The following is a 26,108-nucleotide window of genomic DNA, read 5'->3' on the forward strand; positions in this document are numbered from 1 at the left end:
AATCATATCCTTGATCTTGTTCTAACATATGGCATTGAAATGACAAGTTTTTCCTCAAAACTCTCTTGACCGACCATTACCTCATTACATTTGAATTTACTTTAATTGGCTGCACAGCATCAAGGAATACATTCTTAGCTTTAAACAGGGATGATTTTATGGACTTTTTTACAGATAAAATTCTCGTAATCAAATAATTCATCAGCTCTTACCAACATTAGACAATAATCTTCTACTGAATACAGCAACTTCTGAATCAACTGCACCTACACCTACTGTACATCTGGAGTCATTCTCATCTCTGAATCTCTCAGAGCTAGCTTCTATAGTCTCATCATCCAGTCGTCAACCTGTCTATTAGAACCAGTAGCAACTAGCCTCTTTAAAGAGATTTTTTTACTTAATTGAGCCATTCATTCTAGATCTGATTAATTTGACTTTATCTTTGGGTTATGTACCTCAGACTCTTAAGACTACAGTCATCAAACCTCACCTTAAAAAGCCAAATGTTGATGCAGATGTTTTGACCAATTGTACACCCATATCGTCCTTCCATTCATTTCTAAAATAATTGAAAAAGCAGTAGCAAACCAATTACATGACCATTTGCACAGGAACGGTTTGTTTGAAGAGTTTCAGTCAGGATTTAGAGCCCATCATAGCACAGAAACAGCACTGAATAAAGTCTCCAATGATATTCTAATGGCTTCAGACAATAGATCAGCCTCCATACTTCTCTTAGATCTTAGTGCTGCTTTTGACACCATAGAGCAGAACATTTTACTACAGAGACTGGAACATGAAATTGGCATAAACAGAACTTCACTAAGGGGTTCCAATCCTATTTATCAGAAAGACATCAGTTTGTTCATGTTAACAATAGCTCCTCCTCATGCACTGTAGTCAGTTATGGAGTCCCACGGGGTTTGGTATTTGGACCAATCCTCTTTACACTTTATCTGCTTCCTCTAGGCAACATTATCAGGAAACACAGCATCAACTTCCACTCCTATGCAGACGACACTCAGCTGTACTTATCAATGAAGCCAAATTAAGTCCGTCAGATAGTCAAACTGCAGACATGTCTTGAAGACATAAAACTCTGGATGACCCAAAATGTTTACTCCTAAACTCTGACAGAACAGAAGTTATTGTACTTGGCCCTAAGTACCTCAGAGAAACACTATCTAATCATCTAATTAGTCTGGATGGCATTACTTTGGCTTCCAGCTCCACTGTAAGAAACCTTGGAGTAACATTTGACCAGGACATGTCCTTTGTCCCTCACATAAAACAAGTCAGTAGGGCAGCTTTCTTCCTCCTGCGAAACATTAGGAAAATTAGAAACATCCTCTCTCAGGATGATGCAGAAAAACTAGTCCATGCATTCGTAACTTCTAGGCTGGAGTACTGTAACTCATTACTATCTAGATGTCCAAACAAATCTCTGAAATGCCTTCAGTTGATTCAGAACGCTGCTGCATGAATATTAACAGGAACTAGGAAAAGAGGTCACATCTCTCCTGTGTTAGCTGCTCTTCATTGGCTGCTGGTAAAATAAAGAGAAGAATTTAAAATACTCCTGTTAACATATAAAGCTCTTAATGGCCAAGCTCCATCATATCTGAGAGAGTAAATCAGGAGGCAGATCTTTCAGTTATCAGGCTCCTCTTCTATTGAACCAACTTCCAGTATCGGTCCGGGGGGCGGACTCCTTAGCAATTTCCAAGATCAGACTTAAAACCTTTCTGTATGTTAAAGTCCATCTACTCCTTAGATATGCTGCTATAGGCCTAGGCTGCTGCGGGACGGACAATAACCACGCTTCTTAGAAATCCCCATTTCTCCCAGATCTAAGCATGTGTACTGTATTTACCAACCGTGTTTTCCTGAAGTCGCTGTCTCTCCCAGCTCCTCTCCTCTCTCTCCCTCTCCTCACCCTGCAGGTGGTGACTCATGGCCATCCCATGTTCCTGCAACGCCTGCTGCTCCATTATCCCCATGAATTCCATACTACAGCTCATCTCCATGAACTTCATGCAGCATCATGTTCCTGCCTACACCTGTTTTGAATATCCCCCTCTCCTGCTCTCATTCTTACCCTACACTACCCCCCCCACCCCCCCCCCTCTCTTGCTATTTCTCTCTGTCTCTCTCCCTCTCTCAACCCAACCGGTCGAGGCAGATGGCCGCCCCCCTGAGCCTGGTTCTGCCTGAGGTTTCTGCCTCTTAAAGGAAGTTTTTCCTTGCCACTGTCGCCAAATGCTTGCTCATCGGGGGATCTCTTTAAATCATTTTTCAAAGAGTTTGGTCTAGACCTGCTCTATATGTAAAGTGCCTTGATGTAACTTTGTTAGGATTTGGTGCTATATAAATAAATCTGATTAGATTTGCTGCTCCTGGACGATGCTGACAGTATTCCACAGCCAGTGTTTTTTTTTTTTTTTTGCAAAGTTTAAGAAGTATCAGTTAAGCTACTCAACCAATGTGAAAGAAACAATGGCTATGTTACTTGCATTACAGCACTTTTACGCCAGATCCAGTACGTTACTGGTGACAGTGTACACTGATCATTAACCACTTGTCTTCCTGACCCAGATGTACGGCCACAAGCAGTACCTAATTCACTGGGTTTTATTAGCCCTGTGTTACAACATTGAAATTCGGCACAAGCATTGGGCTGATATGCATAGGCTGTGGTGCCTGATGCTCTGCCCCAGATGGCTGTTTTGGTTGTGGCAGTGGCCAGTGGCCCTTGCCCACTTATTTTGTGTGTGGCAGGGAGGGCAGTGCTACACCTCAGTGAATATAGAGGGGGATGAAAGACAGAGAAGATGCAGAAGGATGGACAGGGGAAGGGAAGCAGGTGGAGCTGGTAGGAACTGGTGGAGTGAAGGATGCTGTGCTTTTCCTGCCACTTCACTCTGGATTAAGACCAGATAAGTGAAAGTGTCCCCACAGAGGAGCCGGGCCGAAGATAGGATAGATAGTGATGGGATTAAAGAACAGCTCAGCTCATTTTAGGCAGGATTCATCAATTCTTCATGATGTGACCCAACACAAGCTAGCAAGTGAAACCAGACATGCATGTGCAAATTCCCTAAATATGAGTGAGACCATCACCAGGACCCAGTTGGGTCAAGGGCCCCGGCTCCCCAGGCCCACCACCCTGTGTGCAGGAGAACAAGACACACCAAAGCCACTTGGCACGCCACGGTCCCCAAAGTTCCAGGGGGGAAACAGCGACCACCTAACCACCCAAGCAAGCACTCGTAGGAGTGGGATAGGAGGGCCCCCTGCCTACAGAACCTATCGCACTGTAGGAATCCAAACCAGGAGATGCTGAAGGCGATGATTCACTAACCCTAACCCTAACTCCAACGATCCCTAGCAACTTCATGGCATTACCCTACACCACATATATTTTGTTATTGCTTTGTTTAAAATAGTGTTACATCCTGTGCATTTAAGTCATCATTAGCACTGATCCTCTACCTGCACAAGCTCTCTTCTTTCCCACATCTATCTGCTGAACCTCACTAAAATGGCAACGCAAACACGTATTGACAAAAGAAGGCAATAACATGGGGGCAATAACCCTAACCCATTCAAATATGAAACAGACAATTTGCACAATTGTATGATCTTGTTGTGTAATGTAAGGTAAGCTAAGCTAAATGTCAGTAAAAAAATGGTTCACAGTGCTGAAACTAAAATGGTAAGCTGCTGCTGATGGCTACCAATTGGACAGGTTCCCAGTAACAACTTTTATCCAAAGCAGCTGGAAAGAGAGGACACAAATTAAATGTCAACATTGAGGAAACCAAGTACTAGATTTATTTTAAAGGCTTATGATAGAGTTTTATTGGCCATTGTACACAGGTACATTAGAATTCAGGTGCTCTGGCTACTCAAGCTGCTAAATAAAGAAGTTAACAAAAAGTGTATAGTTAGACGTGTTTGGGTGTTTAGCAGATATATGATATGCTCTATGCCGTGAAAAGGCCTGGGTAGCCAATTTAGATCCACGAGTAGCTGAATGGCATAACCCCCTGGCAAAGACCAGAAAGGCTACTACATTCTCTTCCATCTATAATCTGCCTCTGTAGCACTGAAGATAATCCAAATAACCATTGTGTGGATCAAGAGGTAGGAAGTTAAGTTAGGTAAAGCCAGGTTCTTCTGATGTCTTATAAAGCAGCATGACCAAAAATTTAATGCATTGTCGTTAAAGAAGGATAGTTCAATTTTGAACATTACTTTCAGGTTTTGACATTGGTTGGTTGGACAAAGAGGATATTTGATATCAATATTATCATGTAAAAAACTTATAAAGAGGGATGAAGAGGGATTTCACACTTTGAGAGGGTTAGCTGAAGTGGACATTGCTTCATCCCTGTGGATAAGACAAGAAGTGGTGATATATTAGCGACGTGAGAAAACATGCAAAGACATGAATGGGCACAAGTAGGTGGTGCAGATTCCAGAGAGGGGTCCCAGTACTAATCCTTGAGGAACTCCAGCAAGGAAGGAAAGAAAAAAGACATTTGCCACAATAAAATGAGGAAGTGGCCTGTTAGGACAATGTCAGCCTGTCAGTCATGTAAGGCAGTGGGCCCTAACCTTTTTTGCATCATGGACTGGTTTATGGTCAGACAATATTTTCATGGACCAGCCTTTAAGGTGTAGCAGATAAATACTACTAATTTAAAATAATAACCCTAATCCTAACCAGCAAAAAATTGGTATTTTCTAAATATACAAGTGAATAAAAGTGAATCCACTGTGTACTCGTGCTAGGGTTGAGCCGGATACTTGACTCAAACGAGTATCCGGTACGGATATAGCAATTTTAACAAGTATGAGTCCCACAAGAGTAATATGAGTCAATATTCGTGCTCGGGCTGAAGGTAAATCCTCCTCAGGGCGTCCTGTGATAGAGACAGAGCGCAATGCGTCATACTCTGAAAGTCACACCCACTGGAGGGGAAAACTATCAGTGTCACAATTTAAAATACACAGTCCAGTAGTTAGCTTAAAACATTATTTCAACAGATTATGCCACGATTATTTTAACACGCTAGCTGAACTGGAGCAAAAAACGGTACAATGAAAAACTCACATTTGTGGTTCTTACTCATTGTCCCTTGTGTTTGCCTTAATTTTTATGGAGAAATGATCCCACTGAATGGCCAGAGGTGACATACATCTACCTGATCGATTATTTCAAAATAGCTTTTTATAAACTAAACATTTTAAATCTGTTCCACTTTATGTGGTTATGAAGTAAAAACTGGATTCGTAACAGAAGCGGTGCTTGTGTGACAAGACAGAACTGCATGCAGCCCTCATCACGTTTCTCCTTCTCACTGTTTCTTCACCGGGTCAGTTTTTTTCTGGTTTGTTCTTCTTACCTTAAAAATAAATGTTTGTACAAACCACACCCACTTCCGGTTTCACTTCACTTCCAGCCCTGCCCTTGTGGGTACAAATACGGATACGGATCATGTAGATGGTTTAACAGATACAAATAGCGGTGTACTTACTCATCCCTATTAGCATGAGTAACATCCTCTCTGCCCCCTAAAACTCTCTGGTCGCTCTGGTAACATTTAACATGCCTTCGAAATAAGATACACTTCAAAAACAAATATACAGTATATACGTTATTTATTCTTTTTTTTCGGCCCGGTACCAGTCCACGGCCCAGGGGGTTGAAGACCACTGATTTAAGGCACAGATTTATTTGATTTTGGAAAGATTATGGTTTGGGTTAAAAACCACAAAAGTTGGGGAACTTTTTAAGTAAGAAAACACAACAGTGTTGAAAGAAACCTGGATCTTGACCAAACAGGACCAGTTAAGCGATTGATGTAAATTTTTTCTCTTCTGGTGTTTTATGGAATCAAGAAGAAATAAAGCTGCAAGCGGCAATGAACAGGCCCGCAACTCGGGGTCCATCCACATTAATAACTAAAACATTTCGCTGTGGATGATACACGTGCAACACTCATTAGTGTCCACTGGAGTTAGAGAATGCAATCCGATTATATGTCATGTTGTATTGCACGATGTTGAGAGCACACCCTGTAAATATCTTCCTATGTCCAGTTAATGCTGCTCTAAATATGAGTAAGTACTGAAAGGTAGATGTGTTCAGATTGGGAGTTGTATCATGCATACCAAATTTGGGGGCTGATTGGACAATGAATGCCCGGAGTACAATAAGGACTTCCTGTGTTATGGCGACACAGAGAAATTTGCAGCATTACCTTGCAGAGCAGGTACAATGAGCAAAAGAGGTTTTGATAACATTTAATCTTCAAGGTCTTGAGATTTGCTGCCAGTGGTGGAGTCTTGGCACACCTGTTATCAATCAGCTGCAGTATAAAGTCGTGGTTCATCTTCCAACTCTATGCCAGATAGATCCGCTACGTGCTTGGTAACGCCAGGCTTTGTCTCGAACAGTTTGCTCTTGAACTTTTTGCCTTTGTGAAGACTTGCTGTGTCTAACTGCTCTCTCCTGTTCACCCTAGTTTTGCCTGCTCCCCCTGCCGCTGCCCTGCCTCAGCTCACTTGATCCTGCTCCTCATGCACTACCTCCGCTTCTGGACTCCAGCTGCTTCCCTCCTTCCTTGGAACTCTCCCCCCTGACCCAACCACTCCCTCCCTGCCTTCAGTTTGATCATTATTAAAATCCCTGTGTGTTTACTAGTCTCTGTGGTCAGTTCTTGGGTCCCACGCTCCAGCCATGACAGTTCTCTGACTGATACTATGTCTTAGTTCTTCTTTGTGCACAAGCACGTCCTTAAGATAAAGGAAAGGAACAAGATATAGCAAAGGAATACCATCTGCTACCAAATATTCAATGAATTTCAATGGAGGGGCAAAGTAGTGAAGTGTTTGGACTTACACACCTCCAAAAATATCTAAATACATGAAGGCAACAAAGATAACTTCATTGAAAGGGAAGTGGTCATTTTGGAGGAAGTCAGTGCTTTTGACCCAGACAAGAGGAACAGTTTAAGATTCAATGACAATTTCAGATACCACAACTCTCTCTGATCAAGCCACTGAGTCAGAAAAATCTGTTGTGTTACTATTAGTCACTGGTCACTTGAGAGGCCCTTTGGATTTGCCTTTCAAACTAGCATAAAGGAAGTTGGCATGATGATGCAAGCTTAGTCAGTCAGAAATCCAGAATTAAACCTGGAGACCCCTTGTCCAAATATATTGATATGTGGGGGGTGGGCTGTCTCATGGCACTCATGTACTTTGGTGCGAACCTCTTACCAAGCAGTGGTCCATATCACTGGATGAAAACCATTACCTACTCGGTGGGCCAGCCAGACAACCACCACACACTTGCTGGACAATCCAGCTAGGTTAATTTAATCTGAGATGATTCCAAAGTGTGAAGACTAAGGACATTAGAAGAGTATGTGGAGGTAACTGGTGACAAGCCAGAAGTTTACAAAAGGCCTTTTAACTCTGCACAGAATTTAAGGGATTTAACAATGAACTATACATCAACAGAAAATGAACTTGCATATGGGGACAGGAGAGCATTTTAGACCTTTACATCTCACAAAATGTTGCCTATATCTGGATCATGAGAATTACTCCCAGGGATGCCCTAAAATACAGTTTCATGACAATGGATCACCTGAAAGATAAAACAGCAAAAGACCGGGGTCTCAGACACAAATGCTGGACTGAGAGCAGAATCGACACTTTGCTGTTTTTTCCCCCTCTCTCGCCCGACCTGAGCAGTTGAGTTGGCATTGCCAAGTGTTTGCTTTTGTTGGGTTTCTGAATCTTGGTGACAAGGAAGGTAAACTTATTTTTACTTTATGAGAACTGTCTGAAATATAAATGTCAAATTAAAAGCATTTATTGTTTTCCATGATTATTTTAAATAATGTTTTTAAATGTTAGAGTGCTCAGGCAGCAATGAATGGTCTTGCACACCTGTGCAACTAAGAGCCACCATCCAATAGCCCATGTGGTAGTGTACAATGCAGAAAATATAGCATGAAAATATCACGTAAATCCAACAATATCTGTGATATGTTTGGTAACGTACACTTTGGGTCTCACTGCTGACATGTTTGTTCAGTGGGGAGAGTTTTCTAAAGTACGCGCTGTGGCAAAATGGGCAAAAATTTTAAATTCAAGTGAAAATGGCTGACTTACTGTTTGAGTTAGATTAACCCTTCTACACTGAGCGTACCATCCGCAGCACATTCACACAACAGAATTTCAAATTACAATTTCAGTTGGCCAATCTGTTCCTTCATTGTTAACTGTTAATACACACTTTTGACATACTGTAAAATGCCAGATATTGAAGATTTTAAGTGTCTAAAAGTGTCTTAAGGGACTAAAGCACTTACAGACAGGACATTTTCTGGCCCTTTATTGTTGAAGAGGTGAAAAATAGGAATCTTCTGTGTTACGGGGTTAAACTTTATTGTGTGTCTGGCCATGGTATGTATGTGGGTCAAATCTAGAGCAAGGGCTCAATTTCTTTAATTTTCAAGTTGACGCTGTTGAGCCATATTGTGAACAGCATTTTTGCAAAATTTCACACATTCCTGAAATGCTGTCTGGGTATGCTAAAGTCCTCAAAAAGGCAGTCGAAGTGACGGAAGAATATTAAAAAAAAGAACTCTTTCAGATGCAATGGGGCCTTCATGCTGTTGAGTGCTGGGGTCCGAAAAAGGCATTCCTGAGTGACACCTCAAATTCTTTGTTCTATGGGATCTGCCTTTGAAGTGATGTTATGGTTAATTAACCAACAAAAACCATAACATTTCTTAGACAGCGTGTAACAGCAAAACACAAACAATGCAATTAATGCATATTTAAAAAAAACATATATACATTTAAATTATGAGGAATTACAAAACACAGTTTCTTTTATTGAACAAATTAAACAGAAAATGCTGCCACACCTCCAACTTTAAACTGGTCTGTGCATCCTCAATTTCAAAATCAGTTGTTACTGACACCATGTCTCTTGTTCCACTTGAACCAATAACTGACAGTTACTTATGACCTCACCACATAGTGATGTGTGACGTTGAACAAGTGAACTCAAAAGTAGATTCTGTCCTCTGCTGTGTAAATTGGGAATCACATGGGTCGCCCATAACATAGTGGATAAAGTTTGTGCCCCATAAACATAATGCTACAAGGTCCTCATTGGCGATACTATTTCGGTTCCATTTGTCATTTACCGCACGTCACTCCCAATTCTCTTTCTCTCATTTCCAGTCACTCAGCTGTCCTATCTAATAAAGACAGAAAAGGCCAAAAAAAGGGCATCACGATTAGCCAGTTTGAGTCATCACACATTTGTTTCGATTTGTTTCTCACCACGCATTGTTACCTCCATCATTTTCAGTGAAAGATATTTAGTGAAACTATACTTGAAGTTGGTTAGCAGGTTAGCTGCATTTTCCTTGTACAAACAAAGGATAGTACTTACTGCTGTTGGATGTGTTGCTGAATGTAATGTGGTCGCACAAGCTGGGGGCCCGGCTTGACGGTTAGTTTCATCTGAGCCATATTGGTTGCTTGTGCAGGGGCAGAAGCATAACCATTGGGAGCCACTTGTTGAGGTATGGGCCGTTGTGGTACGACATTGTGTCCATTATTATAATCAGCGGTGTGTCCATTTGTGGGACCATTGCTGTGCCCATTGGTGGGTTCATTCCCAGGTGGTGCTGGGAAGGAGTGTGTGGACCCAGTCTTCTGTTCACATGCCTTCCCCTTTGAGCCAGGCTTGCAGACACACAGCTGAGGCCTCAGGCACATTCCTCCATTCTGGCACTGAGGGACGCAGTTGGCTACAACACAAGACCCAGGCAGAGGAGAGAGGAAGAGGAAGGAGAGACACAGAGAATGAGAATGAGGGATGACCTTGAAATGTAGCACAAAGATAGGACTATCGACACAAGCATATGGATACACTGGATGCAACTTATTTTGAATGCGCACTGACAATTCCCATTATTCATTTATATCTGTATCTATAGATGCTATGGTGTATTTATTTTACAAACACCTTCATAAATATAAATGAAATACAGTAAATATCCCACCCAGCACATCCCTGTCCTTTCTGCCCTTTTCCTGCACAATGATATAATGATGTGGCCTCCGGTAGAGGTTTAACCAACAGATGAAGAGATAAGAGATGAACCAATAAGAGATAAGGAAACACATGAGGACAAAACAAGAAAATCCTTGATTAATCATCTGCCTGGACCACTAGATCAATTAAACACAACTACAGGCATGAGAGAAACCTGTCGTTCAGCAAAGGTTTAACAGGGTCAGACACGTTTTCTAAAAGGGGGTCTGACACAGTGCTTCATTCTAAATGTAGTGTGAGCTCAGCTAGCAGCACTTTCCAGTCATTGATCACAGCAAGCTGGTTAGAAGATTCTAATCAAAATCATCACTACACATGGAGACACACAGAGATCCATCAGTGCTCACATCATGAACACAATACAAACAGAATGATGCGTTTTTGCAATATAAAAGATGTGCACTACAATTTTGATAGTTTATTTCATATAGATTTTCATCTTCATGGTGCCTCAGTCTGTCTGGGATATTGGTTCGATAGTATGATGGTGAGGGGCCCCTAATACAGTAGCTATTGTACTACAAAGGCTCAAGCCCAATCTTGGCCATGCTCTGGAACTGTAGAGGACTAACATTAAAGCATTGATCTTTGCAGTCACTTGTTAATTCAACCTAGAATGTGAATAAATGCGGGAATATAAAATAAAAAAATATACACAAAGAATAAACTAAAAACATAGGACATACATTTTTCAATGAACAGTGATATGATTCACCAACCCAGCTGTCCCATTCTTATTTAGTGGATGCAACTAAAGTATGAAATTATATTCATATGCATGTGTGTGCAGGTATTTGTGCATCTGCACAAGGGAGCAACAAAGAGCCTGTAATTACAAAAAGATCAGTCCTCTGCAGGTAGATGATGAGGGGGTGAGGGGTGGTAGTGGGGGAGGGGTATTGTCTCACAGGCACAGACAGAGTTTTACATTCTCTGCTTCTGTCCACACCTGTAAATACATGCACAAATATGTTAAATATGTTAATATAACCATACAAAGGATGATGACAGATGGCATACATCTGCATGCACACAGTTACCTTCATACACATCATAGACTAGTTCTCAATTATGCAGTGAGGCTCTCCAGAAGTCATCTTGTAGAGACATAAAATGCACGCGCACACACCTTCAGACAATACACATTATTGAAACCACTGTGTTTGTTTACGTCTGTTTGTGTATGTGGTGTGCATACTTGTGGGGTCTGGCAGCTTTGTGGGGACTGTGGCTAAGACCTAGTGTTAGGGTAAAGTAGTAATGGTTAAGATTAGTAAAGGCATTATAGAAAGGATGGGTCTCCAGAAAGAAAGCTGCTCTAGGATGTGTGGGTGTGCGTGCATGTGTGTGCACGCTTAGCTTGGTAGTCTAATTAGCTTATTTGACATTTGTGAAAATGATTAATGAAGGGAAATATAGCAGCTAATGAAAAGCATGTGCTGTAGTGGCCATATACTAAGCCTTCTATTAAAGCCCCAGTTCAGACAAGTGCATACAGATGTCACCCTTGTATGATGATGGTGCAGTCTGACAGTGTATGAACAGTTGCATGAAACATATCACTGGGTGTAACAAGGAAAGGCTTTAAGAAGAGACTGTCCAACTATGTGCTATGCTATCTTCAATATATATGACTGTGTCTTGAATGACTGCAAGCTATTTGCACCACCCTTTAGTGTGTCCATTTACCATAAGTTTTTGCATTATATATTAAAAGCCATCAATGGGTTAGGGTGAAGAGTTTTGAGGCTTGGCATCCTGATGCTGCCTCTAAGTCCCAGCTAATCCAAAAATGGGCAAAGAGAGGGGCTATGTGTGGACCTGAGACTTCGGTTTATGTTTGTACAAGCATAAGCTCACCTGTCAATCAAGGAGGCTACGCCCTAAATGAGGCATAATTTTATGGCAAGCCACAGCTTCTCAGGCTAAAAAAGGTAAAACCAGAACTGTGGAGTGAAAAGCTACAGTTCCTCTAAAGACCACTAGTGTGTGGTTGGTAAAGTAAACTGGTCCCTTAGACCAGTGGTACTCAACCTTTTTTTCAGTAAGGTACCCCTTGTAAATATTTTTTTCTGAAAAAAAAAAAAAAATCCCTAAACCATTTTAAAGACTTTTGAATTGATTGAAATTTTTAACATACAGTAGAGTGCACTCAAGTACCTCCAGGGGCATGAGTACCCCCATTTGAGAACCACTGCCATCGACTACCACGTTGAAGTGTAGAGCTAATTTCTTCCCACTAGTGATTTTACATAAATCTGCTCTGCATTTCCGACAGTGGTGGTGTAGTTTCTCTGAGTTGTCATAATTCAAAGTATCATCAACCTCTGTCTCATGAGCGGCTTTGTCGTTCTGTGTTATGTCAGCTTTGGAACAGTATGGGCTTCCCTGCTCTTACCTTCATGTAGCTGACCCTGTCATGAACATCTTCCAATAGGAACATGTTTGTGCCCACTAAAGTTGGGAGTCCACAAAAATTCTCTGCCTTCACATCCTCCTCTGTAGGTGGGCCAATAATATAACTAGTCAAACATCAGCATGTGTGTCTTCTCTCCACATGGATGTTAAGTTTGGCTACACCCCTCCTCCCCACAGGATTACCTCAAAGATGGCCTCATTGCTGTCTCTCCCCCCTCAGAACTGAGTTGTGTAAACATTTTGAAACAACCCCACACCTCATTTTCCACTTGGAGCAAAGCTCTTCATGCTTTCTTTTCCAATGAGTGTAAATAGTTTTCACCCCCGACACACATAGACTTCCCACCCCAACCCTCTCTGACCTGGGACTGGGTTGCCATCTGTTCTGTGTATAGTTACTCTCTACCACTCTACCACCCTGAGACTGAGGTCTTCTCCATGAGCACTCTGTGCTCCAACAGGGATGACATCCCAAGTGATGCTAATTTACTTGTTAGCTGGGGAGATATATGGGTCATATACATGACATTGTGCCTTTTGATCAAAGTGTGCTTTTACAGGGAGTGGCACCACACCCACACCTCAGTGTGTGCCGGTCTGCAAGAGTTAAAAATAATGTGGGTGTGTGTGAGTGTGTGGTGGGGAGGTATAATGACTTCCTTTGTGTCACAGCCTTGATGCCTTCAAAACACCAAAATGGAGAACAGAAAACTGCTGCGTAACTGCTGCAGTCTGTGCGACTTTGCATGTGGCTGCGACAGATGTTCCCTGAATTTAGAAGCAGGTAGTGGAGAGAAGATAAGACATGGATATATAAGGTATTGAATTCCACACTATTTGAGTCACTCCTGGCTCTTGCGGCTCAGATTAGCTCTGATAAGATGTCTGTTGAGGATCTCAATAATCCACTGAGTGAGAGATGAACGTATGTTTCCACTGGCCATGAATGTCAGCATTGAGGTTCCCTTATATCAAGCATCATGCAATTCAAAATAATTCACAGAATCTACTCTAACAAGATAAACAACTACTTCACATACAAGACAACTCAAATTCAGAATATTACAGTCAGTCAGTCATCAGTGCACATCAATTGTTTTGAGAATAAATCAGACATCCGCCCCTTCTCTTGAACCTAACCTATAACAGTTGGCCAATCAGGAGTCTCTTCAGAGAGACAGAGAGCATTTCCTTTGCCTACGCAACCAATTCTGTTTCAGAAAGAGTCAGAGGAGTTTGTGTTCTGTGGGTAAATTCACCATGGACATTGTACTTAAAAGGGTTGTCCCCTAGGACAGCCCACTCAGTGACCTCACATTTTGTGGGTTGACCCACTTCACCAAGCATTCAGCACTATGCTGAGTAATAGAATAGTATTATATAGTAATTATATGACCCAGCCTCTTTGTACATCTCTGTGTTGCCAATGTGAAGTGTAGTGATTTGTGGATATTTTATGCAATGCTACTATTTTTGTGAAGTTATTTTTCCTGTGATGTGTTTTCTTGTGAAGCAAGGAAATTGAGCACTGGGCCCAAGACAGATGTCCCCTTAAGGGAAGCTAAGTTTACTCTTACTCCTAACTTTTCAACTGCCTCAGATCAAAAGGCTGTCAACTCGACAAACCCAGTCTTAAACTGCAGAAAGGAGATGGCACCTAACAGCCACTCCACTTCTCACTGTCAACAGCCTGGCAGGAGAGAAACAGCATTTCATAAATGAGCTGCAACCAGGATCCAACCTCATACTATTACTGTGTGGTTTTCACCAGTGATGAACAAAAATATGAAAACATGAGGTCACAGGTGAAGCATGAGTCATGTTCAATGTGGGAGCTCAACTAACTCTACATGTACAGAGGAGTTAAGGAATTGTGTCGTCTTTGTGTAGATAAAGCAGATTCAAGAAGATACTTCATAGCTTACATGTTTGCGTCTTTCCTAGTAGTCAACACACATTTTTCCTAAGAAGATTAGTGACGACAGCGGTGACGCACACACCACATGCTTGTACTTTTCTGGCCTTATATCTCATATGTTCTTGCTCCTCCTCTGCTAGTAGCCTTTCAGTGCCACAAAGGAAAAGCAGTAAACATGACACTGAGCAACAGCATTGAGCTTATCAAAGAAATCCAGCCTCTCTTGTCGGCAATGACACCACAGCTGAAGACTCCATGACATCAATACCTGCAATAATATATTGACTTAAAAAGCAGGAAATCATCAAATTATTGAAACTAATTCAGAAAGCCTGTGTCTGCAGTTCTGGTTAAATGGGGTCTGTGTGGAAATCATATGGACACAGGACCCCAACAGAGTCCTGTCTAAATCAACTTGACTCCCCCTTGGTATATGAACTGAGGCGTGGGGCACTGTTCGTCTGCATTCCGCAGCCCTCCAGTCACAGTGCTGCTGATGGACACAGTAACAAGCTGTAATCAGCAATAAGGACCAAACTCTCTGAGTCAGCAAGGTGACAGATGCTCGTACACTGACATGTAAAATGACCTGAATAAGAAAGAAAAACACCTTTGTAGACAGAGATACTAGGTATCTATCTACAAAGGTAGAGATACGTTCTGATATTATTATTATAACATGCAAATAACAAATGTTCATATTAAATGATTCTGTCCACAAATACATGAAGAAATATTTATTGAACAGAGTTTCTTAATCCAGTCACTGCCAGACTGACTGGGTCTTACCCTGCATTCAGGGTAAGAATTACCAAAGCAAGCGAATACAACCAACAGTCTATTTTAGTTACTGATGAGCTCAGTGTTTTTTCTCTACAGAGAACTCCCTGGATAGAGGAGAAATAAAGGAGTGAATGCGTGAGTGATTTCAACCCAAAAGTACCATGCATGTCATGTCAGTTAGTTTCAGGCTAAATGTGCATTACCCTGCAGTGGTACTTGGTCAGGTAGGTACATCCCATTGATGTTTATATGGAACCCCCTGAACACGTGTAGATACTGACACATAGGTTTATATGTCAGCAGATAAAAATTTTAACTTTTTTTCAATGATCACAACAAATGTAGTTACACTCAACCCTCTTCATCTTCATCAGATCAACTTCAGTCTACTCCTCCAGAGTGGCAGAGCTTTCCTCAGAAACAAACTTTGACTGAGTACAGACTTGTGTATCTGCTATCATGTTCATCATGAAATTAATAAATTAATTATCGACAGTTAATGTGAAGTGAGATGCTGCCGCCTGAGGGTTTGTACTTCTAGAGTCAGAAACAGACTTCAGGCACTTTGCCAACCCAGAGATCTGATATGACGGGTGGGGTGAGCCAACACTCAGGGTTTACTTTGAACATCTCTCATCAAGAGAGATGCTTTGGCTGCTTTTACTCAGGGAAGTAAAGTAAATCCCAATTATAAATACATTCTGTCTGTGAGATATATGTTGACATCAGGAGATCTGACAAAGCACTATTTTGCCTTGTAATGTAATAATCCACTGATGTCTGACTTCACCTGGTCTGGAGGAGGAGCTGGAATGTCCCTCCTCAATCATTTTGTGGAGCAGACCACATGTTGTCAACTGTTGCTACCCAGAAAAGAAGCAAAACAAAAAACAAAACATCCTTCTCTCTCAGGCTTCTCTGTAGAGCTCTGGTATCCAATCAGTCAGTCATTCAATCAGCAGAGAAGATCTGAGCCAATCAGAAAATAAACCAAATATCCAAGTTGTAAGTATTAAAAGAAAATGCCTTTAACAGGTGCTAAATGGAGGAAAAAACAACTGACACAAAGCCTGATCTCATAGACCAGAGGATTGAACAGACTAGACAGATTGACCTCACTCTGAAACTCTACAGTTTCCAGCTTAACTGGGGTAACTGTGGCACAGCGCTGGGCAAGGTAATGCAAACACACACCACAGCTCTAGGTGGAAGATCCCAAGGCTTTTTCCAGGACAGCCATCCCATCATCTAGTTTGAGTCTACCCAGAATCCAACCCATGAAGAATCCATCTTAGAGTGAACAAGTAGTTCCTTCTGGAGGTACTAGCTCCTCACCAAGTCCCTGAGAACATTTCAGAATACTGTTGTGAAGTGGACAGATGTCCTATAGCAGAGGTTCATCCATCCATCCATTCATCCATCCATCTTCAACCGCTTATCCAAAGTCAGGTAACAGCTTTAGCAAGGAGCCCCAGACTTCCTTTTGCCCAGCAACCTTGGCTAACTCTGACTGGGGGATGCTGAGGCGCTCCCAGGCTAGTGAGGAGATATAATCTCTCAACCTGGTACTGAGTCCTTCCTTGAGGTCTTCTACAAGTTGGATGTGCCCGAAGCACCTCCCTAGGGACACCCCCTGTTGGCATCCTTGTCAGATGCCCAAACCACTTCAGCTGGCTCCTTCCCACGCAAAACCACTCTTTTGCATGGAAAGCAGTGACTTTACTTCGACTCTCTCCTGGATGACTGAGCTTCTCACCCCATCTCTAAGGGAAACCTCAGCCACCCTGCAGAGAAAACTCATTTTGGTAGCTTGTATCGCTGATCTTGTTCTCTTGGTCATGACCCATTGCTCATGACGATAGGTGAGGGTGATTCCAAGGTCAGTACATACATAACCCAACCTAGTTCACTGACTCAGGTTCACATACTACAGATCCACTACAGATGTGTTGTGCATTTAATAGCTCATGGGAAAAATTCAGTTATGGGAAAACAGTATATGAAAATGCGCAAAAAGGCCTTAGAATAACTGAAGTGCGAGGCAAGGGTTTTGACTATGAGCCGCCTACCGGCCCGAGCAGAGCAGGTAGAAATCAGGGTTGAGGTGCAGTCCTTAGGCTCGGGCTGCAGGCCTATCTTTAGTTCGCCATCCAACCTTGAGGACCTGGCCTATATAGAACACAGGACCCTGAGTTCAATAACCAGAATAATGTGCACAATAAATCAGTTCTCTTACTTATCAACCCTTTCAATAAATAAACTGTACTCAAAACTAATTGCAGTCTGAATAAGAAAACATTTTCATGTACAATGAAATATCTTAAAATGCCACAAGACTTCAACTATCAACATATGTAGATATAAGTAATAACAAAAAATACACTTTTATTCCAGAGGAAATACTGGAGAACCCAGTGTTAAAACCTGATGTTAACCATCCATGCAACCAATGAAAGCGGCTAGTTGCTAATGATAGCAAACAAATGCACTCACCAACTCCGCTTAATATCTGGTACTCAATAATGCACCTACAAGTTAATAAATGGGTACATGGAGTTCGAGACTTGTTTTTTTTTTTCAGAAATAAAGCCAACCAAGAACTTTAAAACATACCAGCTTCAGACTCCCCCGAACTAGCCTCCGTACCTCACAGCCATCTTGGATTTGTCGCCGCTTATATCAACTGCAATTGGCTGCAACAAGTCACGTCACCAGGTAAAGCAAATACTCTCGAGATTACAGCCCAGCGTAAAACATACCCATGTTATGCAAGACTAAAGTGCCGAAATCCCTTAATGACTTTCAGCCTGTGGCACTAACTTCTCTTATCATGAAAACCTTTGAGCAAATCATTAAAGATTAGATCTTGGGTGCTGCACGTGCTAAATTGGACCCATTCCAGTTCGCGTAAAGGGCAAATAGGGGTGTTGAGGATGCCACATGCAGCCTTTAAAACATGGACCTCGCTCATCTGGATGGCATTAAGAATTTAGCACGGCTCCTTTTAATTGACTTCTCCTCAGCGTTTAACTGCATCCAACCTCACATTTTAGCAGATCGACTTTTTACCAGTACCCACAACGCTGACCTTGGACCAATATGTTGGCTGGTTGACTTTTTAACAGACATATCTCAGAAAGTGAGATTAAACGGGGTCCTACCAAATGTCCTTTCATCTTCCACTGGCTATATATAAACACACACACACACATCAGAATCGTTAAAATCCTAACGAGCCCCAATGCTAGTCATACAACAATATCTGGGGACACCACTGGACAACAAACTGACTTTTGATTCCCATACTGATGCTGTCTGCAGAAAGGCCCACCAGCATATGTATTTTTAGCGGAATCTCAGAAGTTTTCATGAGAATGTTTTATTCTTGTATTATTGAGCCAGTTTTACACTTCGTTTTATCTGCTGGTTTGGGTCACTTCTCCTGAAAAACAGAAAGACTGAAGCACTGTTAGGATGTGCAGTAAAATTGCTGGCACAAACCTGGAAGATTTCTCCCTGTTATACAGGGTCAGAGCCACAAAGAAGACCCAGTCACCCCTGGTGCAGGGAGTACAAGCTGCTTTCATCAGGTTGCAGATATGTTCTACCCAGGTGCAGGACAAACAGATTAAAAAATTCATTTGTCCCGGCTTCTATCGGCTTCCTGATCAGCTTCTTGTAACTCTTTGTCCTTTTATGTCTCGTTTTGTGATTTTGTTCGTGTGTGAGGTTGGAGTTGTTCAAAATATTTTTATTTTTTACTCCTGGCTGTGCAACAAATAGTCCCTAGGGGATAATAAAGTTTACTTTGACCTTTGACCTTTTGAAATTGACCTGAAGATCGAGAGTTTCACCTGGTGGCTCAGCTCTCTTTTTGTCACAGCAGTTCAGTACAGCAACTGCAGAAACCTCTCCCACTGCTCCAATTCTCCAGCCAATCTCACACTCCAAGGTCTCCCCACTCATGAACAAGGCCCCGAGATACTTGAACTCCTTCACTTGGGGTAGGGACTCATTCCAAACTTGAAGTAGACAATACACCAGGTTCCTGCTGCTCAGCTGTGAATCTGTCCAGTGAGAGCTGAAGGTCACAGACCGATGGTGCCAGCAGCACCACATCATCTGCAAAAATCAGCAATGCGATCCTGAGCCACCCAAACTGCAACCTCTCTCCTCCATGACTACACCTAGTTTGGTGACATGGCACAGCCCTGGTGGAGGCCAACCCTCACTTGGAACAAGTCTGAGTTACTGCTGAATACCCAAACGCAGCTCTCACTTAGGGCATAGAGAGATTGGATGGCCCTTAGAAGTGACCCACTCACCCAATACTCCTGCAGCACCCACCACAAAACATCCCGGGGGACCCAGTCATATACCTTCTCCAGATCCACAAAACACACGTTGACTGGATGGGCATACTCCCAGGCCCCCCTCCAGGATCCTTGCAAGGACTATAAGCTGGTCCATTGTTCCCACGACCAGGACGGACCGCATTTTTCCTCTTTGATCAGAGGTTCGACAATCAGCCTGACCCTTCTTTCCATCACCTTGGAGTAGAATTTCCCAGGGAGGCTGGGTAGTGTGATACCTTTATAGTTGGCACACAGCCTCTGGTCCCCCTTTTTAAAAAGTGGGAACAGTCTGCCACTCTTTTGGCACTGTCCCCGTCCCCAGGCAACGTGTCATCCACTACAGCCCCTCAACACCCAGAGCCCTCAAGAGTTCATGACGCATCTCGTCAATCCCAGGGGCTTTGCCACTGTGGAGTTGTTTGACTACCTCAGTAAATGAAAATATACACAGACACTACCTTAGCAACTTGATGATGCCCGCAGCCTCCACAGGGATGAAAAAAGCTCCGCCGGAGGTGGCAGTTGAAGGCCTCATGGACAGGGGCCTCCTCAAAACGTTCCCAGTTCACCCGCACTACACGTTTGGGCTTACCAGATCTGTCCCGAGGATTCCCCCGCCATTTGACCCAACTCACTAACAGATGGTGATCAGTTGACAGCTCAGTCCCTCTCTTCACCTGACTGTCCAGAACATGCGGCCGAAGATCTGATGATACGATAAACATTGACCTTCGGCCTAGGGTGCTCTGATACCAGGTACACTTATGAGCCACCTTATGCTCAAACATGGTGTTTGTTATGGCCAGTCCATTACTAGTACTAAAAGTCCAACAACAAAGCACCACTTGGGGAGGGGAGTCCATTCCTCCCAATCACGCCTCTCCAAGTCACTCCATTATTACCCATGTGTGCACTAATGTCTCCCAGTAGGACTATGGAGTCCCCCACTGGAGCCCATGCAGGACCCCATTCAGGTTCTCCAAGAAGGGCATTCGGTGCATACACACAGACAACAAACAGAGTTTTCCCCCCTGCAGCCCTAAGGCGCAGGGAGGTGACCCTCTTGTCCACCAGGGTGAATTCCAACGCGGCATTCAGCCAGGGGCTGAGGTGCACTCCTATCAAGGTGCATGGTTTCAGAGCCTTGACTGTGCCACTGCAAGCCCCACCAGATCCAACTGGTAGCACTCCATGTCCCCCACCAACTTCGATTCCTATTCCCAGCGCCAGCCTATGCCACCAGGGTCCAATCTGCCAAGACCTCCAATCTCCACTGTCACCCATTTAGCAGTGCACCCAACCCCCCTCGGTCTTCTCTGTGGGTGGTGGGCCCACAGGGTAGAGGCGCAGTTGCCAAGTAACATTTTCGGTCCTGGCCTGGCCACCAGGCTCTTGCACGTGGGCTCCCCATCTGGGCCTGGCTCCAGATGGGGGTCTCAGACTTCCTCTGGGCAGGGTCCCTTTACTTCTTCGTCTGTTTTTCATGGGGTCTTGGTGGACCATTATTTGTCTGGCCCCTCACCTGAAGCCAATTTGCCATGAGAAGCCCTACCAGGAGCACAAAGCTCCAAACATAGCTCCCAGGTTCACAGGGACACACATACAGACATCTCCGGGGGGACCATTAATCTCTAAAAGCTAGTTTTTGACTACGTACTTTTCTCATTTTTGAGCAAACCATTTTGTCTCATTTACTCGTTTCTGGCATGCTCTGGTGCTGAAAGATAAAAAAAAAAAAAAGACCCTGATGACACTCCTGTCGTATTAACTAGATTAGCTGAGCATAGAGTCTGTAGCCACAACCATTAAAGAAAAAAGAACAATGAATGATTTATTTTTTTATTAAAATTAACATTTTCATGGGTCTGGGATGAGCCATCAGTGGGTCCATGCTCGAGCAAGCAATGTATTTTACACAAGTATAAAAACTAAACTGTGTATGTGAACTCAGGACCCCATCAGGAGGTACTCTGGAGGTTCTCAATTGTTTTCCCATGCATTGGTCTGGACAGCCAACTGAAAATGGTGACAAAGTTGCCAAAATAAAAGCTCAGGAAACATCATGTCCTTTGACTTTCACATTTTCAATTTGACTTATAATAGTTGAGACATTTGCATTTATATCAACATTTCTGTGTCTGGTCATTGCCTTTGGATTCACCCATCAGACCCCAACGACACTTGCAGCAAAAGAAAGCATTGTGGTCCCATGACAACTCGGCTGCTAGGCTGCTGGGCCACCACAGCTGCTGAATGTTTAATGTTGCAGCTAAAATCAAAGATATATTCTCTCCTTATTTACCCAGATTCAGTACAATACAATGACAAGTAGAAAGCAGACATTAAACACTGCCTGCTCTTCCTCTCAAGGGAAGTATAGGCAAAAATTTGAGAAGCCAGAGGACAACCCCACCGCCCGACCCCCCTCCTCTCTGCTGCTGCTGGTTAAGCAGAACATTATGTAAAAGACAAAAGAAGTCTACAGACAACTGCGTAGACAGTCTCCTCCCAAAGGTTATTGGTATTAATGATAATTGGGAGAGGAATATGTTTTCCCTTAATATTCCCATCCATCTAATATTTCCACCATTTATGTGTGAAGGGTTCATTTGGGGCCTGGTGCCTGGGGCCAATTTGAATTGAGATTGGGTTAGAGCTGGGTTCACCCTGGAAAATGTTTCTTCTATCAAGGGCCGACACATAGAGACAAACAACCATTCACACTCATATTCCCAACCTACAAGCATTTTGGAGTCACATATTGCCTCAATGTTAATGTGTTTGGTCTGTGGGAGGAAGCTGGAGAAGCTGGAGAATCTGGAGGGGAACCCACACAGTCACAGGGAAAACAAATGATTTCCACTCCTGATAACTACACTAACAGATAAGGTTTCTTAAAATAATGGCTTTCACTAAAATGTTCAATTTCAGAAATATATTTTAGAAATTCTGTAAAACAAAATGGAGTGTAATACAAGACCCTGTAGTATCACAGTTAGAATAACAGTAGAAACAGAACAGTGTTCAGTATCATGGAGCTCTCTGGCTGCCTCCCATTGTTGCTGCTATTTTAATGTGAAAATGGGGTTAGAGACATTTAGATATAGAACTTACGTTTGGTGCAGCGCTGCGATCCTTGAGCTTTACTCCACCCATGACAGCACTGACCTCCACAGACATTCACCCTGCAAACAGAAATCAGATTAAACAAGCAGACACACACGGAAACACACATGAAAGGGGAGGAACACAAACACACTGATGGAAGACTTCCTCTCCCTCCCCGTCTTCTCCTGTGGCTCAGTTGAGTTATTAATGCAACTTTTGCTGGGCTGTCACTGGTCTTTATGTGTGGTTTTTACACATCAGGCAGTTCCTGAATGCATTAGAGCTTACTTCATCTTTCATGACATTTCACGACAGTCCATATTTCATCTGAACTTTGTGACAACTACAGTGGTTTAACTGCAGCCCAAAGGGTTCACAGGGTTTGAGACCAGTCACGTCATCATCGAAATGTTCCTCCATAGTTATCTGATTTTTGGGACAAATCTGTCAGACTCCACCATTTCTCACCGGATATTTTCCAGACTTGAATGCCGTCCCAAACACAGCACTCATGAGATGTGGTCTGGGCTGGTGAGACTGAATATGACTGGGGAGGCAGGAAGTCTCTACAATGCTGAGGTTACTGAGGTGTAGTGTTTATTGGGGAGGTTTGTTACCCTCTCAGAGCCAACCTCAATCTCACTGACTTAGTTTTACTACAAGAATCTGGTTTGGAAAAGGTCCCTTGGGACTTTATTGAGCCAGGATGTTGGAGGCTGGAACAAACTGGGAACTCACAACTCACATCATCATGTCAAAAGGATGAGTCACCACTTCTTTAAGAGACCAAATGAGGCTCAATACAGAACCCAGACAACTGCATCAGGTCAATCTGTGTGCATCAATTGAAACCCCTGAGCTAAAGAGAGACTAGAGAAAGACAGAGAGGGCAAGAGCAAGTGCGAGAGAGTGTCCATACAACACTATCAACTTTACAAATCACATTTATCTAAAAACTGTTTCCTTAGTCTGAGAAGTCAGAGTCTGAAGTCAGACTGACTTCTCAGACACATACTTCTTCACATGTACTGACACAAATGAGACTGTGGAGCTAATCACCATCCCACTGCTGAAATCTGGTAGAGGCAGAGAGGAGTTTTCAGCACAAGGGACAGGGGGAGTGGACTGCATGGAAGGTAGGCTGAAAGGAGCAAATGTAAAGATGCTTAAGGAAAACCTGGTTCAAAGCCCAGGATCTCAAACTGGAACAAAGATTCTCCTTTCAACCTTACATTACCCTATGTACTAGTTATCTCATTAGTCACGTTTGGACTGTCAGATATTCTATTATAAATTTGCCATTTTATTTGACTTAAACACTTTTAGAACTTATCTGTCTACATACAAGTTTTATCATGGAAAAGATCCTCAGACCTCCCCACAATCACCAACACCAAGTATACCATACTCTCAGCTTTTCTTTTAGTGACACTGGACTTCCCGATCTCCCTGCCATGGACCAGTCATTCTCACTGTGGGTGACTTGGCCCCACCTTACAACTCATCAGCTTTGGGTGAAGAGGCCTGGTTCAGCTTTGTAGCAAAACACCAATTTTCAAGCATGTTCAACACTAAAGACCTGATGGTGAGGGATAAGTAGTCAATAAGTAATCAATGTCCTTGATGAATAGGAGGTGAGTAATGCCCTTCCATGGCATCAGCTATAATGTTATCGAAGGAGACACACCTCTTTTGCAGCTCACTCTTCTCTGGTGGAAAAATTCTGCTCCTGATTTCCAACTTCCTCCTCTGTCAGTATAAACCATGGTGCATCATAAGTCATTATAATGAATCACAATGACTACACCAGCGTTCTTGCTGTTAGGTCATCCATTGTCTATCATGACCACATCAGGTGCCTTGGTTAGAGATATAAACATATCTGTCCCAAAAATTACAGTGTCACCTCTTATCTAGCTTGACTTTAACATGTAACAATTTCAAGAAGCTGAGACACAACTTTGTCTGCATCACGGATAGTGCTTTTTACACCAGCCAACAGTACATCAATTCCAACTGGCTTGCCTCCATCAACTTTAACAACTTTAAGTTGAACTGCCAAAATGGGTACACATCTACATCTACATATCTCTCTACATTTGAAACCCAAGTCATGCAAGCTCTGTTCTTTTATCTGCAAAGCATTCATCTCATGACATGACAGAGAGAACACACTCAGCCCCTCATGTAAAAATGGAGTATGTATAGACAGACACTGTTTTTTTGTTTTTTTTTTGTTTTTTTTAAACATGCTGGGATGGATTTCAATTCCTCTGCCTCCACTTTCAAACCGATATATACAGTTTATCACTCCACTCTGCCCGTACGTTCAGTACAATGGACGGAGGTTTCTACTTATTCATGAAAAACCCCAAATGGAAGCATGCCATCATACATGACTTCCAAGATGCAGAATCCTGTTCTGATTATTTCTTTCTTCTTTCCTCCTTATTTTTCTCAGCCAAAAAAGTGAACCAAAACTATATCCTGAACAATACACTAAACAAATTTCTAAAAAATCCCAGCCTTTGCACATTACAAAGTAGCACTGTAAGAATCAATGCTGTCACAATCATCTCAAAAGCCACTTAGTGAAGACAAGTCTTTCGTCATCTTAATCTCTTTGTTTCTGGTGTTTTGCTATGAAAATGCCAGACTTTTTTCATAACACAAATGCATGCCCTTTTCCTTAAAGTTGTGAACAGAACTGTGAAGGCTCAGCTGATATGTACTAACAAGTTCATACAGGCCACCAACACTGGTTTGGCCTACATCACAGTCCCAGTCTGAATGTGTGATGACTGAACAGTGCAGTGTCTCCCACAGTGTTTGGAAACTTATATGAGGGGGGTGAACCATTGAATGCGGGGAGTGCTGTTCATATACCGGTGAGACGCACTTCACCTCAGTCAGCCATGAAACAGCACCTGTTACATAAAATATTTAAAAAACATGTTTATAAATAAGTCACCAAACATTTAAGAAACAGCCAATGGGGGTGGGGCATAATTAGAACTAAATAGCAACACTGGTGTTATAGGAACACAATTTCTGCGTCGAATTATGTGGTGCTTCTATAAGGAAGATCTTCAGAAAAAGGCCCTTCGGACATAAATTACACATGCCTTTCACATAGATCGCATTTTGTACAAAACTGACATGAGACATTTAATATAAATGCAAAAAGGCACGCACACCATGACTACCTGATCCTGTAGTCTGAGAATGACACACATCTAAAGGTTAAGACTCAGCAAATGAAGTCCAGCTGCTAGCCCACACACACACACACACACACACACACACACACACACACACACACACACACACACACACAATTGACCTCGCCTTTCTGTACTGGTTG

At 42.6% G+C, this 26,108-nt stretch overlaps 1 protein-coding gene across 2 annotated transcripts in view; it reads right to left on the minus strand.

Annotated features, from left to right (window-relative positions):
• The window catches only part of ltbp1 (latent transforming growth factor beta binding protein 1), a 108,713-nt gene that overhangs the window by 78,988 nt on the left and 3,617 nt on the right, over positions 1-26,108 (minus strand). For both annotated transcript variants that reach the window (XM_029520884.1, XM_029520883.1), the window contains exons 2-3: positions 22,751-22,821; positions 9,494-9,854 (exon numbers count right to left, since the gene is read on the minus strand). In XM_029520884.1, the coding sequence (XP_029376744.1) occupies positions 9,494-9,854; positions 22,751-22,821 (432 nt within the window). The remainder of the gene's footprint in view (positions 1-9,493; positions 9,855-22,750; positions 22,822-26,108) is intronic.

This window comes from Echeneis naucrates, chromosome 15 (genome assembly GCF_900963305.1).
Source record: "Echeneis naucrates chromosome 15, fEcheNa1.1, whole genome shotgun sequence".
Classification (NCBI taxonomy): Eukaryota; Metazoa; Chordata; class Actinopteri; order Carangiformes; family Echeneidae; genus Echeneis; species Echeneis naucrates.